General features: G+C 45.2%; 1 protein-coding gene across 5 annotated transcripts in view; it reads left to right on the top strand.

Moving 5' to 3' along the window:
- The window catches only part of MARF1 (meiosis regulator and mRNA stability factor 1), a 114,462-nt gene that overhangs the window by 234 nt on the left and 97,379 nt on the right, over positions 1–16,849 (top strand). The window contains exons 1-3 of one of the 5 annotated variants that reach the window (XM_033962858.1): positions 83–205; positions 13,326–13,541; positions 14,117–14,815. In XM_033962858.1, coding sequence (XP_033818749.1) covers positions 13,383–13,541; positions 14,117–14,815 — 858 coding nt within the window. In that variant the 5' untranslated portion in view covers positions 83–205; positions 13,326–13,382. Of the gene's footprint in view, positions 1–82; positions 206–273; positions 369–13,325; positions 13,582–14,116; positions 14,816–16,849 lie in introns of those variants that run through there. The other 4 variants (XM_033962862.1, XM_033962860.1, XM_033962859.1 and 1 more) reach the window with 4 other exon arrangements.

Here is a 16,849-nt window from a genome sequence, read left to right on the forward strand (position 1 = left end):
CGCTCCCTACGCTTCCGTTTTACGGCAGCGCGCGCTCGCTCCCGGCTTGATGTTTTTGCGTCGGCCGTCGCTGAAAGCGGAAGTGGGAGGGGCCGGAGCGGAAGGTTGGAGGTCGGAGGCCCGGAGAGGGGGGGCAGAAGAAGGAAAACAATTGAAAAGGGGGCGGGATGTGAGCGTAAACAGGAGTTGGGGTTTATGCGACCAGGTGAGGGGTGCTTTTTTTTTCGCGTCGTTGGAGGGTGGGTCTTTGTTCTGTGAGTTTATAGCGCGCGAGAAGCAGTAAGGTGGCTAGATGCGCATCAGGCCGCGAATGCACTGGTTCTCCGCTTAGTAAGGAATGCGTTACAGTAAAGTTTAAAAACACCCGGGTACGATTTCTTTGCGATTGTTTGGCAACGATGAGAGTGATGTCTGCAGGATACATAGCTTCCCAAGAAACCCGCGTAGTATTGAACGTTGTGCAAGGGTGCTTTTCTGTTAGTACTTTGCAGTTGTCTTGTAACACATAGGTGCTGGCTCAGTGAGTGTTTGGATTCCCCTGATAATTGAATTATTTCCTTAAGTTTGTTAGGGATAGCCAATGTTTGTTGAGTTGAGCACCCGCGATAATTTTGGAAAGTTGGACTCATTTGGGCTGTAAGATGATTCCCTACTTAATAGTTCGTCCCCATAGTCATGTAAAGAGACCTCGCTATTCTTTCGTGCTGAAAACGGCTATCGTTCTTTCTATTATCATAGTTAAGCCTAAATGGGAAAACCTTAATGCCCCTTCCCCTTTCGACGTATATTGCTGTAATCCTCTCATATTCTCATTCTAAATATCCTCCTATAAACAGTGCTGATCTCCTGTATCTTGTTCACATTGTAACACCCTGTTTCTTATTGTAAATATCTTCCACTATCTTACTCACATTGTAATATACTGTATCTTACTCTTATTGTAATTATCTTCTTGTAAGCAGCTCTGATCTCTTGTACCTTATTCTGAACCCTTCGTTCTGTAACATGACCCAAATCACTTCACCTCATATTGCTAACTTCTGTATTCTAATCGCCTGTATATTCTTGCAAGCTACCCCAACCAGTTGTATTTTTACAGCCATTTCTTCTTGCAAACTGCCCCATACTGATTTACCCTGTTTCAATCCAATGTATCTTAGATATCCTGTTCCAAAGCCAATGTAGCTCAGATTCCTGGTCCAAAAGCTGGTATCTTATATCTTATTCTAAACATATGTATCTTGTTGTAAACACCTGTTCTCCTGCTGTAAACTCTGTGCTCTCTCTCGGCACGACTCGTTGTAAACACCTGTTCTCCTGCTGTAAACTCTGCGCTCTCTCTCGGCATGACTCATTGTAAACTGCTTTGAACTTAGGGTATAGCGGTATATAAGAAATAAAATTATTATTATTATCTATACCTAATGATATAGATTTGGTACATGAGTAGGGAGAAAAATTTTATATTGGTGGGCTATCTCCAGTCAACTTTTTTAAAACAGTCTGTGTTTACTGGCCCAAACAATTAAGTGTATATAGTATATGATCAGTGGTCTCAAACTCACAGCCCACCAGGTACTATTTTGAGGCCCTCGGTATTATAGAGAATGATGGAAAACTTGTGCCTTAAGTGTCTGGCGGTCGCTGTAACCTCACGCAAGCGCTTTCCTGCATCATCAAGCAATTGTGAGGTGGAGTCCAATCGCGTGCAGATGCAGGAAAGGGCTTGCGTGAGGTTACAGCAGTGAGGCAGACAACATTCCAGAATGTAAGGTAACCATTGGAGACAGTGAGCTTGTGCGTGTGTCCGGTGCTGGAGGAGGTGAGAGCAGAATGCGGTTGCGGACGTGACCGCCAGACACTTGAGGCACAAGTTTTCCATAAAGAATCATTCTTTATAATACCTAGGGTCTCAAAATAGTTGGTCCAAAATCTTATCTCTTGCAGTTGATACTTAGATAGTTCACTTTCTGCATGTTGCACTGCTTTCAGCTGTGTATGGCTGAAATTATCAGAAGCAATTAAGGAAAGATTTATAAACTATATTACAACTATATGACAAGTTTGAACTATATGACAAGTTTGCATGAGGTAAAACTTGTTATAGTTACTACAACAAGTTTTACCTCATGCAAAGTTGTCATTTCTTTATTAAGACAACTATTTTTTCTGTGACCCTCCAAGTACCTACAAATCCAAAATGTAGCCCTGCAAAGGGTTTGAGTTTGAGATCACTGATATAGATAGATCTGTAAACATAAATATAGGACAGATGTTCTCAACCCAGTCTTCCTACATGTATCTAATTAGTCCAGTTTTCAAGGTATCCACAATGAATATGCATAAGAAATTAGCATGTATGTAAAATGTACCATGCATATTTAGGGTAATTCTGAAATCCTGACAGGCTGGATGTGTCCTGAGGACTGGGTTGAAGACCTCTGGTCTAGGAGGTTTAAGGGGAAATATGCTCTTGTTTGCCTGTGAATAAAAGTTCTTTGAATAATTTCATAATTTGAAATGATTTTGTTTGTGTATTAAGATATTTACCTTGTCTAATATTTCCTGCTATATTATAGACTTCTAGGGAAAAGATTGAACTTAACTTGACTGAATATTTGTATTGTGCTATATGTTGTTCTTGGAGAAATGTTCAACAGGAGCAAAAATATTACATTCTGAGCTTCTCCGTAGATTATTCTGTGTGCAAACTCTATTCTGCCTTTCTCTCCAGTCTTGACACCCTAACTTAATTTAATTCTTCTCCCTTTGATTTCTTCTTCCAACTGCATGTTCTCCTCATCTTGTGCTAATCAGCACTGGGAGGGAGGAGGAAGAAGGCAGCTGCATCATTCTTTTCCATGCTGTCTTGCTCTGACTGCTACTTGTGACACTTAGCAGCCCTGCAATTCAAAAGATGTATTTCTCTGGATTGTAGGTGGCTAGATATCCATGTCAAAAATTGGGTGATCTTGCAAATTAATAGCTAACATGCTATTAATAGCTAATGTCGGGTACTAGCAACCAATTATTGATGTTAATTGGCACATATTAAAATTTGTGTGCACATCTGGCTGGCTGCACATTAGTCTAGAAGACATGGTGCCTATCTTTAATAGCACATAACTCAGAAGGGGGCATGGCAATAGGAAGTGCATGGGCGTGTCAGGAGTGTTCCAAAAAAATTACTGCCTCAGTGCACCTAACTCAGGCACCGCATTTACACCAGGTGTCAGCAGGCATAAGTCTGGCACAAGAAGTTAAGTGAGGGAATTGCTAAGCGTGAACCTATAAGAGCACACACCCTTTATCCCAGGACAAGCAGGCAGCATATTCTCTACATGTGGGTGACGTCACCGACGGAGCCCCCTAGCGGACGTTTTTGCAAGCAGACTGCGCATGCGCGAGTGTCCCTCCTGCCCGACCTAGGGCATGCGTCTCCACAGCGTGACCTCAGTTCTATGTTTTCCGCGGAGCCAGAAGCACTGCTCCCTTACTTTGCACGTTCTCATTGTCCCTCCTTGCACTGCGGATTTTTTGTTGTTTTCGATCAAGTTACTGTGCTCGCGTCTTTTCTTATTTTTCTTCGTGTTTTTTTGACCGGGTTACCGGTCTTGTTCTGGCCACCTGGCCTTGCGGGGCCGCGGCTGTATTCTTTCTTATGTCCCGGCCTCGTTCCAGGTTTAAGAACTGCACTAAGTGCTACCGGGTGGTCTCCATCACCGATCTCCCATCGTTGGTGTGTGGAGTGCCTGGGCGCGGAGTACCGTGCTGAATCGTGCCCGTGTTGTGCGACTCTACAACCGCGGGCTCTTCGGCGGCGGGTGGCCAAGATTCTCCACCTTTTTTGGCCCGATGAATCCTGTGGGACAGGCCTTGAGCTCAGCCTCGGCACCATCGTTGGGGGTCTCGGCCTCGAAGTCTCTCTGGGCCTCGAAGGCTTCGGCCTCGGCTCCTCCTGCTACTCCGGCCTCAGGTAAGTCTCCTCTTCCCTCCTCAGGTGTGCTTGCAAAGAAGCCTCCATCAGCCTTGTCGGCATCTTCGAGACCTCATGCTAAGCATGCCTCCTCACGTAGGGAATACTCTTCTTTGAGGTTACCCCCGAAGGAGGGCACTGCTGCACGTATGACCCAACATCCTTTGGACTCGGTGCCTATGTTCGAGGACATGATTAAGGCTATCCTTACCTCGCAGCTTTCCTCGGTGGTGAATCAACTGGCCCCGACCTCGATGCTTCTGACCTCGGTCTCGACCCAGCCCTGGTCTGACCTGCCTGAGCGTCCTTCGCTTGTGTCTCGGGGCTGTGTCCGCAAGAATCGCAGGATTCCCTCGAGCGATTCTTAGTCCTCGGACTCGGGGCCTGGTGACTTTACGAGGGTCCATGGCAGGGACCCGCTTTTCGCCCGCAACTTTGGCGAGGCTTGCCCCTTCTAAGAGGCTGCGGTCTTCTCCGCCCCTTCGGGGCAGGTCTCCAACCGCGAAACTTTCCAGGCACACCCTTGTCCTCGAGTTGGACTCTAGTGTGCATTCCCCATCGGAGCTGATACCTGCCTCTCAGGTGTCTTCTTCGAAGCAGGTGGAGGATTTTTCCTTTGTCCCGTCTTCTCCGAGGCTCCGCAAGCTGGTTCCTTGGACTTCGAAGTCCTCCCCGACCCACCTTCTGCGGTGTCGTTCCTTGACGCCCCCGAGGCAATTTAGTTGAGCCATTCATGGGACTCCGAGGCTATTCGAGGGAAATTTCTTCCTCTTTCTCTGCTGCCCCCAGGTCTCGCTCGGGGTCTCCTCAGGGGGATGAGTCTTCTTCTCGAAACTCCTCCTTTACTCGTTTCATTTCTGACATGGGCAGGGCCTTGAACCTGGACCTCCAGTCTGAGTCCTGTTATACCCAGGAATTCTTGGAAGAAATGGGTGTTGCTTATCCGCCCCGTGAGGTGCTGCGCTTGCCGTTGCACCAGGTTCTCTGGCAAACATTTCTCTGGAACCTGGAGACCCCTTATGTGGTCCCGGTTATTCCCTCCAAATTGGAGTCCCGTTACTGGACGATCCCGGTCAAGGGGTTTGAAAGCTCTCAGCTTTCTCACCAATCCTTGGTGGTTGAATCTTCCTTGAAAAAATCCAACCCTTCGAAGGTGTATGCAGCAGTCCCCCGGGGCCGGTAGGGCCGTACGATGGACAGGTTTGGTTGCCGTCTTTATCAAAACTCCATGATGGCGAACTGGGTCCTCAACTATAACTTTATCTTCACGTCCTATCTCCGGTTCTGTGTGGAAACCCTCTACTCGTTCTGGGCGGACGAGCTGGATTCTCGACATCAGGAGTTTCGTCTCCTCAAGGAGACACTATCCCAGCTTCACCTCTATATGTTTCAGGCGGCCCACGACGCTTTCGAGTTGTCCTTGAGGGTCACGGCCTTTGCGATCGCCATGCGTCACCTCGCTTGGCTCAGGATTGTGGATATGGATCCGAATCTCCAGGATCGTGTAGCCAATCTCCCTTGCGTGGGTCATGAGCTATTTGATTCCATAGAGGTGGCCACTAAGCACCTCTCGGAACACGATAGCTCCTCGGTGGCCCTGACAGCCATGGTTCTCCCTTCTGTTGCAACTCAGTTCCAGGGAGCCTCTTCTTCTGCCTGTTTTTCCTTCTCTGCTTACGCAGAGTCGAGGTTCTCTACTTCATCCCAACCTACAGTCTCTGCACTTAACGGCTTAGTTCCTCGAGACTTAATGCCCTCGTTCCAGTTCTCCCAGCCTGTGCTGGATGTCCTGGAGGCGTCTCGGAAGGAGTCCACTCGCCAATGTTACCATTAGAAGTGGACCCGCTTTTCTTCCTGGTGTGCTACTCGGCAGCAGGAGCCACGCTCTGCCTCCTTGTCTTCTGTCCTGGATTATCTGTTACACTTGTCTGGCGCTGGACTCAAGTCCTCTTCGGTTTGAGTCCATCTTAATGCCATTGCTGCTTTTCATCAGTCAGTTGATGGGAACCCTATCTCTGTTCATCCTGTGGTTTCCTGCTTCATGAAAGGTATTTTTCACGTTCATCCACCCCTTAAACCTCCTCCTGTGGTTTGGGATCTTAACGTGGTCCTTGCTCGCTTGATGAAACCCCCTTTCGAGCCACTAGTGCGGGCTCACTTTAAGTATCTTACTTGGAAGGTTGTGTTTCTTATTGCTCTCACTTCTACCCGTCGGGTCAGTGAGCTTCAAGCCTTGGTAGTGGACCCACCTTTCACTGTCTTCCATCATGATAAGGTAGTTCTCCGTACACATCCTAAGTTCTTGCCTAAGGTTGTTTCTGAGTTTCACATCAACCAATCCATTGTTCTTCCTGTGTTTTTTCCGAAGCCCCATTCTCACCCTAGAGAGGTGGCTCTACATTCTCGTGATTGTAAGCGTGCGCTGGCCTTCTACTTGCAGCGCACCACTCCTCATCATTCTGCTCTCCAGCTGTTCCTCTCTTTCAATCCTAATCACTTTGGTTGCTCTGTTTCTAAGCGGACCATTTCTAACTGGTTGGCCGCATGTATCTCTTTCTGTTACGCTCAGGCTGGCCTCTCCCTGCCGGGTCGAGTCAAGGGCCATAAGGTCAGAGCGATGGCGGCGTCTGTTGCTTTCCTCCGCTTGACTCCGATTGAGGAAATCTGTAAGGCTGCCACTTGGTCCTCGGTTCATACATTTACCTAGCACTACTGTCTGGATGTTTTCTCCAGGCGTGATGGCCATTTTGGCCAGTCCGTTTTGCAAAATCTGTTCTCCTAAATTGCCAACTCTCCCTCCATCCCATTCAGATTAGCTTGGAGGTCTCCACATGTAGAGAATATGCTGCCTGCTTGTCCTGGGATAAAGCACAGTTACTTACCATAACAGGTGTTATCCAGGGACAGCAGGCAGATATTCTCGCAACCCATCCACCTCCCCTGGTTGGTTTCTTTGCTAGCTATCTGAACTGAGGCCACGCTGTGGAGACACATGCCCTAGGTCGGGCGGGAGGGGCACTTGCGCATGCGCGGTACAATCGCAAGCTTGAAGGTCTTCAAGCAAGTCTGCTTGCGAAAACGTCCGCTAGGGGGCTCTGTCGGTGATGTCACCCACATGTAGAGAATATCTGCCTGCTGTCCCTGGATAACACCTGTTACGGTAAGTAACTGTGCTTTATAGAATCATGCTTAGTGCCAATTTTTGAGCACCATGTACAGAATTCCCACCATAGTGAGTAGTGGCCCTCTATTGTAGAATGTTACCTCTGCACTTGCAGCAACAATAGGAGAAGTTTCGATGTGGTTATTTAGGAAATTTTATATAACATGTTTAGGCTTTCTGGATCCTGTGTTGTAGCACTTTTAATTCTGTATGGAAAAGTAATTCATCAATGTATACTGTTTTTATTTATTTTATCTGTCTATTCCCCACTTTAACAAATGTAACACCCTTCTACTGTAATAACACACTCCATGGACAAGAGAACAAAGTGAGGATGAATATCCAAATCCCTGTCAGTGCAGAGGCTTCAAAAACATCTTTTTCTTTTTATTTACATATTGTAATTAAAACTTTCCTATTCCCCAGTACCTTTCATTTCTAATAATTCTTAATTTGTCAAAGTTTTAGTTTTACCCTCTTCTTATTTTATTTCAATTAAATCTTAAATTTTATTAGATTTTTCTAATTTTTAATATTGTAAACCGTCCAGATACATGTGATGGTCGGTATATCAAGCCATAAATAAACTTGAATGTGAAGGAAAAAGCCTCAGAACGCCCACACCACCTTAAGTGAAACAAAGTGTGGGAGGCCGCAGAAGAGAGTCAAGTGGTTGGGAGCCAGCACATCCTGAAGCAGCCGTTTCCGGCAAAATGCTGGGCACCACATCGATGTGACTCTTGCTGCATATACCTACTGCAACGTGGGATAAGTACCCATATTTTTCGCTCCATAAGATGCACCCTAGATTTAGAGAGGAAAACAAGAAAAAAACATTCTGACCCAAATTCTCCCTGCCAGGCTCTGCACCCTGTCTCCCCTTCTGGTGGTCTAGTGGTAGGCCAAGACAGGGCACAGAGCAGGCAGGCCAAGTGGCCTAGTGACAGGCAGGCAGGCAGGCCTAGTGACAGGCAGGCAGGCAGGCCTAGTGACAGGCAGGCAGGCAGGCCTAGTGACAGGCAAGCCCCAAACCCCCCCAGTACCTTAAATCACTCCTATAGCCCATGTGCCCCCCAGTGCCTTAAATCATCCCCCCAATACCCCATGTGCCCCCAATACCTTATCATCCCATGTCCTTAAATCATCCCCCCATGTGCCCCCCAGTACCTTAAATCATCCCCCATACCCCACGTGCCCCCAGTGCCTTAAATCATCCCCCCAATACCCCATGTGCCCCCAATACCTTATCATCCCATGTCCTTAAATCATCCCCCCATGTGCCACCCAGTACCTTAAATTATCCCCCCATGCAACCATGTGCCACCCTAATACCTTAAATCATCCCCCACGTACAACTCCAGTACCTTTTTTAATCATCCCCCCCGTACCTTTAATCATATCCCTTCAGTACCTTTTAAATTCCTCCCTCCTTAGATGATTCTCATTTTTCCCAGCCAGCAGGAGCACAGAGATCAGGAGCAAGCCCTCCGTGCTCCTGCCTGGGCCCTCACCAATCTCCGAATGGCTGCAGTCGGTTCTCGCGGCGGCAAGGGGGGTTTATAAGTTGCGGCGGCAGCGGACATAATTTGTATCTTCGCTTCATAAAACGCACTTATATTTCCAACCCCTTTTTAGGGGTGGAAAAAGTGCATCTTATGGAGCGAAAAATACGGTATATTTTCTCTTCATGTTTACCTAAATAAAGATAGCACTGATTAGATAGTGTTTCAGTACAAAATTTGAGTTTCGCCCTGCATTGCTTAAGGCTTTAAACATTTCTCAATGTGAAAGGTTTTTTATGCCAATGACGTGACTTACTCCTGGTAAATTTTCCCACACTTTGTTTCACTTAAGGTGGTGTGTGGGGGTTCTGAGGCTTTTTCCTTCACATTGATAGGCTAATGTTTTTGAAGCCGCTGCACTGACAGGGATTTGGATATTCATCCTCACCTTGTTCTCCCTTCCGTGGAGTGTGATATTACAGTAGAAGAGTGTTGTATTTTTATATTTACCTTCCACACTTGTGTTTGTGGATCTTTTCCCCACTTTGAGCCATGATGATGTTTAAGTGGGTTATAAATGTGTTATTAAATTTAAATATTAAATTTATCAGTTGGCCACACATGGAAGAAGAGAAGTAGGATGCCTGATTTGTAGCCTCTCTTGTTTTTTTCTTGAGCCAGTTTGCCCTGGAAGGAGATGGGGAAGGGATTGGTCTGCAGAGGGGGTGTTTGCCACAGAAGGGAGGAAAACCATGTGGGTCATTTTCCTAAGCTGCATTGGGTTCTAACATGTGCTTAACGTGACAGGAAAAAAAGCGAGATTTACTAATGCATTCTGTGTTAATGCAAGCATATCTGAAAACTAACTGCTTGCTGATTTTTTTTATTTATTTATTCTTTTTAATGGGTGTATCAGGCTGAGAGTGAGTGTTCCAGCACTAACCAGTCACCACATATAGATCACCATTCAATTCCTGTGGGCTTTGGTACATTTACTGAACATAACATAAGAACATAAGCAATGCCTCCACTGGGTCAGAGCTGAGGTCCATTGCGCCCTGCAGCCCGCTCACGTGGCGGCCCAACAGGTCCAGGACCTGTGTAGTAATCCTCTGTCTATACCCTTCTATCTCCTTTTCCAGCAGGAAATTGTCCAATCCTTTCTTAAACTCCAGTACCGTACTCTGCCCTATTTCGTCCTCTGGAAGCGCATTCCAGGTGTCCACCATACGTTGGGTAAAGAAGAACTTCCTAGCATTTGTTTTGAATCTGTCCCCTTTCAACTGTTCCGAATGCCCTCTTGTTCTTTTATTTTTTGAAAGTTTGAAGAATCTGTCCCTCTACTCTCTCTATGCCCTTCATGATCTTGTAAGTCTCAATCATATCCCCTCTAAGTCTCCTCTTCTCCAGGGAAGAGAGACCCAATTTCTCCAATCTCTCAGCGTATGAAAGGTTTTCCATCCCTTTTATCAGACGTGTCGCTCTCCTCTGAACCCTCTCGAGTAACGCCATATCCTTCTTAAGGTACGGTGACCAATATTGGATGCAGTACTCCAGATGCGGACGCACCATCGCCCAATACAACGGCAGGATAACTTCTTTCTTTCTGGTAGTAATACCCTTCTTGATTATACCTAGCATTCTATTCGCTCTCTTAGCAGCTGCTGCGCACTGTGCTGTCGGCTTCCTTGTCATGTCCACCATTACTCCTAAGTCCCTTTCTTGGGTACTCTCTCATTCAGTAACATCCCTCCCATCGTATAGTTGTACCTATTTCTAAACGTTGAACCTCATCTGCCATCTCGTCGCCCATTCCCCTAGATTGTTCAAGTCCCTTTGCAATTCTTCGCAGTCCTCCTTAGTCCGAACTGAATAGTTTGGTGTCGTCCGCAGATTTTATTATCTCACACTTCGTCCCTGTAAAAGGGGCTCTTAGTGGGAAATTCTAGAAACGGTACCTAAATTTAGGTACCAGTAGGCACTCTACCAGTGCCTAAGTTAAGTAACAAATGCTGTTCAAAATGGCAAAAATAACACCATTAAAGCACCTAAGGGTGCCGGAATTGCGCCTACATGGAAATACTTTTAAAGCCAATAGGAGGAAGTTTTTTTTCACTCAGAGAATAGTTAAGCTCTGGAACACGTTGCCAGAAAATGTGGTAAGAGCGGATAGGTTAGCTGGTTTTAAGAAAGGTTTGGACAAGTTCCTGGAGGAAAAGTCCATAATCTGTTATTGAGAAAGACAAGGGGGAAGCCACTGCATGCATGCCCTTTATTGGTAGCATGGAATATTGCTACACCTTGGGTTTTGGCCAGGTACTAGTGACCTGGATTGACCACCGTGAGAACGGGCTACTGGGCTTGATGGACCATGGGTCTGACACAGTAAGGCTATTCTTATGTTCTTATACTTAGGCGCTTTAGGCCACCGAACCCCTCTATGGGCGTGGCTAACGCCGGAAGTGGTATTAGGTGACCTAAAGTGCCTTTGTAGGCAAGATTCACAACAAAGATAGGTGCTGGAAATGTAGGCCCGGAAAACCTGGCCTGTGTTTCTGGAGCCTCTCTTTCACAGAGGCGTGATTCTCTGTAGAGTGCCGTCATGATATTGACATGCGATCGTCAACTGCTTTTTAGGTGGCCACTGATATCGGTGCCCTAGTGAATGGGAAAGGCCAATGAAAGAATATGCTGAGAAATTTTTATTGGAGCTTTGTAAAAGGACTTCCATGTGAATTGTTGCTGTCTCCTGGTTCCTATGCAGAATTCTGCAGAGGTGCAGAATTCTTTGCAAAATTCACCCAGGAGTAATGTGTGTCACTGACTTTCTAAAATAAAGTTCTAGGTACATCTTGTGAGCCCAGGGCTATAGAATGACACGGTGACAAAATTCATCACTGTTCCCTTACCTGCGGGAAACAATCCCATGTCTAACTCAACCTTAGTCCTTCTACTCCAGCATTCATCAATGCAAGTCTTGAGGGTCAGTGGTTGTGCCCATTCATACTTTTGATTCTTCTATTTCTCCTTAAAGAATGACATGGAGAGTGGTTTTCTGCAGGGACTAAGCAGGATAATCTGACACAAGCGTGCTCTAAAGCGACAGTCCCATCTGATTCAGAGAGCTGGTCTTTAAGATTACAGAGCGAACTTGAGTGGACAAAGTCTTTGGCCTCTCATCCAGATGTGTCCAGGTTCTTGAAGGGAGCTCTCGGGCTCCGCCCTCCAGTGTGACAACTGGTCCCTATGTAGAATCTTGACAATGAAGGCGTCTATCATGGATCTAACTGAAGATGGTTTTTAGTCGTGATCGCTTCAGTGAAAGAGGGTGTCAGAACTGCAAGTGTTATCTTGCAGAGAGCCTTTCCTCAGATTCACAGGAGCAGGGGTGTCTACGCATTGTGCCTTCTTTCCTGCCGAAGCTAGTTTCGTTATTTCATATCAACCAGAAAGTGTGGCTTCTTGGTTTTCAGCACACAGGTGAGAAGAAACAGGACAAAGTATTGAAGTTGCTGGATGTCGAGAGAGTTTTCCCTCATTATCTTGAGGCGACAAATGAGCTGGATCACCTATTTGTCTTGACCAGTGCAGACCAGCATCTAAAACTTCTCTTTCTCAATGGATCCACATGGCTATTTCCTCGGTGTACATTGGTTGTTGGAAGCAGTTGCCATTTGCCATGAAATCTCAGTTTACCAGAAGTGTGGCGTCTTCCTGGGCAGAGTCTAGGGCAGTGCCACCCAAAAGGTGCTCTGTGCTGGTCGCAGGTTCATCTGTCTCACCCTAGACTCAAGGGGCAGCTCTGATACATCCCATCCGTAAAGAATTGTATACTGTTTGCATAGGAAGGAAGGATTAGGTTCTTACCTCGATAATCCTCTTTCCTGTAAGAACCTAATCCTTCCTGCCCATACTTCGAGCATTAGTATATATTGCTTTACAGACTTTTCTCCCTTTTCCCATCTGTGTAGAGGTATTTAGTGATTCACTTACCTGAGGGCTTATGTTTGCCTGGGTGCTTTGATCACCCTGCCCCAAATATTGGAAGGAAAAATTATCAAATTAACATTGTTGCCAATTAATAGAAATTTACCCTCCCCCCTTTACAAAATCCCGCAAAAATGTTTTTTAGCGCCGGTTGGTACACTGAATGCTCTGCACTGCTCCCCAACACTCATAGAATTCCTATGAACGTTGGGAGCAGCACAGAGCATTCAGCACGCCGGCCTGCACTAAAAACCACGTCCGAGGTTTTGTAAAAAGGGGGGAGGGGTTTAGTTTCTAAATAGGCTTAGTGCTTAGTAAAGTCTCTTTTTAAAACATGCGTTTTAGTAAAAGGAACCTGTTGAAGTCAAGAAATGTCATTTATTTCCTGGTACTCATTTACCTGAGCTTTAATTGGAAAGGCAAGATTTGTTCTCTTTCTTTTCTCGCTTAAGCACAACCCTAGCAGCAGATTTTCCAGACCATGGATGCACATTTACATTGAAGTAAATATGAAAAGCCTGTTAGGATTCTGTTTAGATGAAAAGCACTGTGTAAATTCAGATTCAAACTTGGGTAGTTCATAAAGTTTAGATATCTAGACTTTTAAGACTTTTTGTGTTAAGTGAACAGTTTTTTTATAATTTTAAAATTTGGATATTTTTTTTTTCTCTTATGAATCTTGGTTTGTTTTTGAAAGGAGGAAGAATGAAAGAGAAATGGGATGGGAATATGTTGAGCTGCTCTGCATGGCCATATGATGGAAGGAAAAGGGACAGAAAATATATGCAGTAGATCAGTCCGATGGCTTCAACAAGACAACAACGATGATGCTACTGATGCTAAGCCATGGCTTTGGAAGTTCTCAAATTGTTTTTCTGCCTCTGAACAGACTGTACCTTCTGGTGGGAAAGCGGTAATTACTTGGTCTGTCGTTATAAATTTGCATGTTTTAGGTGAGAGAAAAAAGTAAACATTCATGTGTAAATTTATTTTCTAGAGTTTATTCATGAGATCTAATATTTGAGACGTCAAGTAGAGTAGTCTTGAGTGTATATTTTAAATAGGTATTAATAAATGTTGATCCCATAAGGATAAAGGTCATGTATTTGCTTTACTGCCTTTCTATGATACAATCAAAGCGGTTTATACATTATGTATATACTTTTTCTGTATCCCTAGTGGGCTCACAATGTAACTTTTTTTTCTTTTTTTTTAATCTGGGGCCCTGGAGGCCTTTAAGTGACTGCCCAGGAACATAATGGAGCTACAGTGGAAATCAAATCTAGTTCCCCTGGTTCGGTCCACTGTACGAACCGCTAGGTTACTCTTCCACTCCATAACTGAAGAAAGGGTTTGTTTGGTGTTTTTTTTGTTTTGTTTTTTTCTTGTTCTGTATTCAGAGCAAAATAGCTACATGTGAAGCCTCTGGAAGGGCACTTGACCCTTTTACATATGTTTTGCTCTTATTCATACATTATCTTTTTCCAGAATAGTTATATGGAGAACAAGAATCCTGCTGTGGAACTAAAAGATGTTCCGCCACCTCATCATGCCGGTTCCAACCTCTTTCCAGTCATGCCACTTTCGAATATTCACACTCTTCAGAAACAACAAACACAAGTTCAGACTGGCCCCAAAGTAAGCTGCTGTGCTTATTGCTCTAATGGCTCAACTTGCATCCCAGGAATACGGTGTGGTGGTAGTGGTGGTGGTGGTGGTAACCTGAGTCATCCTAAAATAGTGTTAGACTCGCATGACACTGGAACAGTCACTTGTCAAGTGGGATCAGGATTTACCTTTCAGCCTGCAAGCCCCCTCAAGAGCGTTCCTTCCAGAAACAATTTTGCAGGCATTGCCAGTAGCTTCCCTGGCATATGCATTGAGAATAACATATCTTCTTGCCAGCTTCATTCTCCTTCCCAGCATCTCTCCTGTTATGGGAAAATTCACTTGCCATCGTATCATGGCAGTGCACACAAGCTGCATCAGGTACCAACACTTCAGGCCTGCACCTCTTCTGCTTGTTATCCTTGTTCTAAGTTCACAAGTGGGGCAACAGGGCACTTGAAAGAGCACATCGCACAATCTGAGCGGACTCCACACGTGTGCACCAACTCTTTACATCTAAACATGGCACCATCTCTCTGTCTAAAAAGTTCACGTTTCTGTGATGACTGCTTGGGAAAGGTTTGTATGTAACTTTGTTACTGGGTTTAGTTTTTAAGTGAGATAACTGTATAAACATAGACTCAAAAAGTGAGAGAGATACTTCAGTAAGCAGCTGCCTTTTTCATTTGTGGAAAATTTGCTTTGTCATATTAGAACAATAGTTTTGAATTGTATTGCATGCAGGGCAGGATTAATTTGTCGAGGACCCCTAGGCACACAAGTACACTGGGCCCCTCTGCCCCGCCTCCATGCATTTACCCATTTTCTTATTTACTTCTTTATTTCTACTTTCTTTGTTTTATTTTAAAATTCAAAACAAACAAAGATTACCATACCAGAGCCAGTGTACAGTTTTTCTTCTATGCAACCTCCAAACATCTCTGAACAAATCCCCTCTTCCTTCCTAGATGAAGAGATCTTCAGCTGGCAGGGTTTTGGGAAGCCCACCAATTTATATTTTGCATATGGGTAGGAGGCATGGGGCATGGCTAATGTGACCATCTATTTTTTTCATCAAAACGGGCCATCTATTAATATTCAGTCCCGCTTTAGCCCCGTCCCCAATTTCTTCCATTCATTTTCATGTACACACAATATCTTATTAATTCATAATGGTAAACATAAAATATTTTTAAAAATCCACAAAGCACACTATACGCAGAGAAAATGTTAATTATCATTTACGAGTTTCAGGGTTTTTTCAAAGATGTCAAGGCAGATTACTTTAAAATATGCAATGTCACCTCAGTAACTATAGAAAAATAGACAAATATAGTGCAAAATATAGACAGCAGATATAAATTCTCAAAACAGACACATTTTGATCACTAAATTGATAATAAAATCATTTTTCCTACCTTTGTTGTCTGGTGATTTCATGAGTCTCTGGTTGCACTTCCTTCTGACTGTGCATCCAATCTTTCTTTTGCATCCAACATTTCTTTCATAATCCAGCCTCATCCCCTTTGGGTCCAGGTCTCTCTCTCTTTTCCCTCTGTTACCCTCCCCAGATCCAGTGTCAGTTCTCCTTTCTACCTTTGTTCCAAGTCTCCCTCTCTTTCCCCCTCTGTCTGAACCTCCCATAGTCCTGCATCGGCCTCCTGTCTTTCCGCTTTCGTCCAAGCCTTTTTCTCTGTAGTCTTTCTAATGTGCTTATAACCCCCTCCCCCTTTCTCTGCCTCTTTCTCTCCTTCTTTCCTTCCTCCCTCCTTCCCTCCCAGCAGATTTTAGCATATCTCTCTCCTCCTTTTTTCCCCTCATATCTAGTATCTCTTCTTCCTCTTTTCCTCCTTCCAGGTCTGGTATCAGTCTCCTCTCCTTCCCCCCTGCTCTGGCATCTCTCTCTCCGCTCCCTTCCTCCTGTTCTTCCCTGGTCTTCCTTCTCAATTTATTTTCTGCCTCTGTCTAAATTCTTTTTTACTATTCAGTCCTCAATTTCCCTCTTTCACTGTGTCTACCTATAGCTTGCCACCTCTTTCCCTCACCCTTTCAAGTAACTAACTCTATCCTCTTCCCTCAATCCTGCATGTACCCTTTTTTCTTTCTCCTCCCCACTTCCTTCCAGCGTCTGCTGTCCCTCCTCTCCCTCCACAGTTCCATTCAGTGTCTGTTTCCCTCTCTCTACCCCTTACATCTACTGTCTACCCTCTGTCTCGCTCCTTCCATTCACTGCCCTCTCTGCTCTTTCCATCCAGTATCTGCCCCTCCTCTCTTCCATATGGCATCTTCCCTTTTTCTATGCTCCTTCCACAAACTATCTATCCTATGCCCCTTCTCTCCTTTGTACATGATTGATTTCAGCTCTGTCACCTCTCCATTTTCCTCTCTCTGTCACCACCCCCTCCCCTTCACTCTGGTCTCACTCTCTCTCATCCCTTCCCTGATTCCCCTGACATCTCTCTCCCTCATCCCTTCCCTGATTCCCCTGACATCTCTCTCCCTCATCCCTTCCCTGATTCCCCTGACATCTCTCTCCTTTCCTTTTCTTCCATCTCTCCCTCCTCCTCCTCCATGCTCTGATATCTCTCTCCTTCCTTCCCCCCCCTCTCTCTC

This window comes from Geotrypetes seraphini, chromosome 11 (assembly GCF_902459505.1).
Source record: "Geotrypetes seraphini chromosome 11, aGeoSer1.1, whole genome shotgun sequence".
Classification (NCBI taxonomy): Eukaryota; Metazoa; Chordata; class Amphibia; order Gymnophiona; family Dermophiidae; genus Geotrypetes; species Geotrypetes seraphini.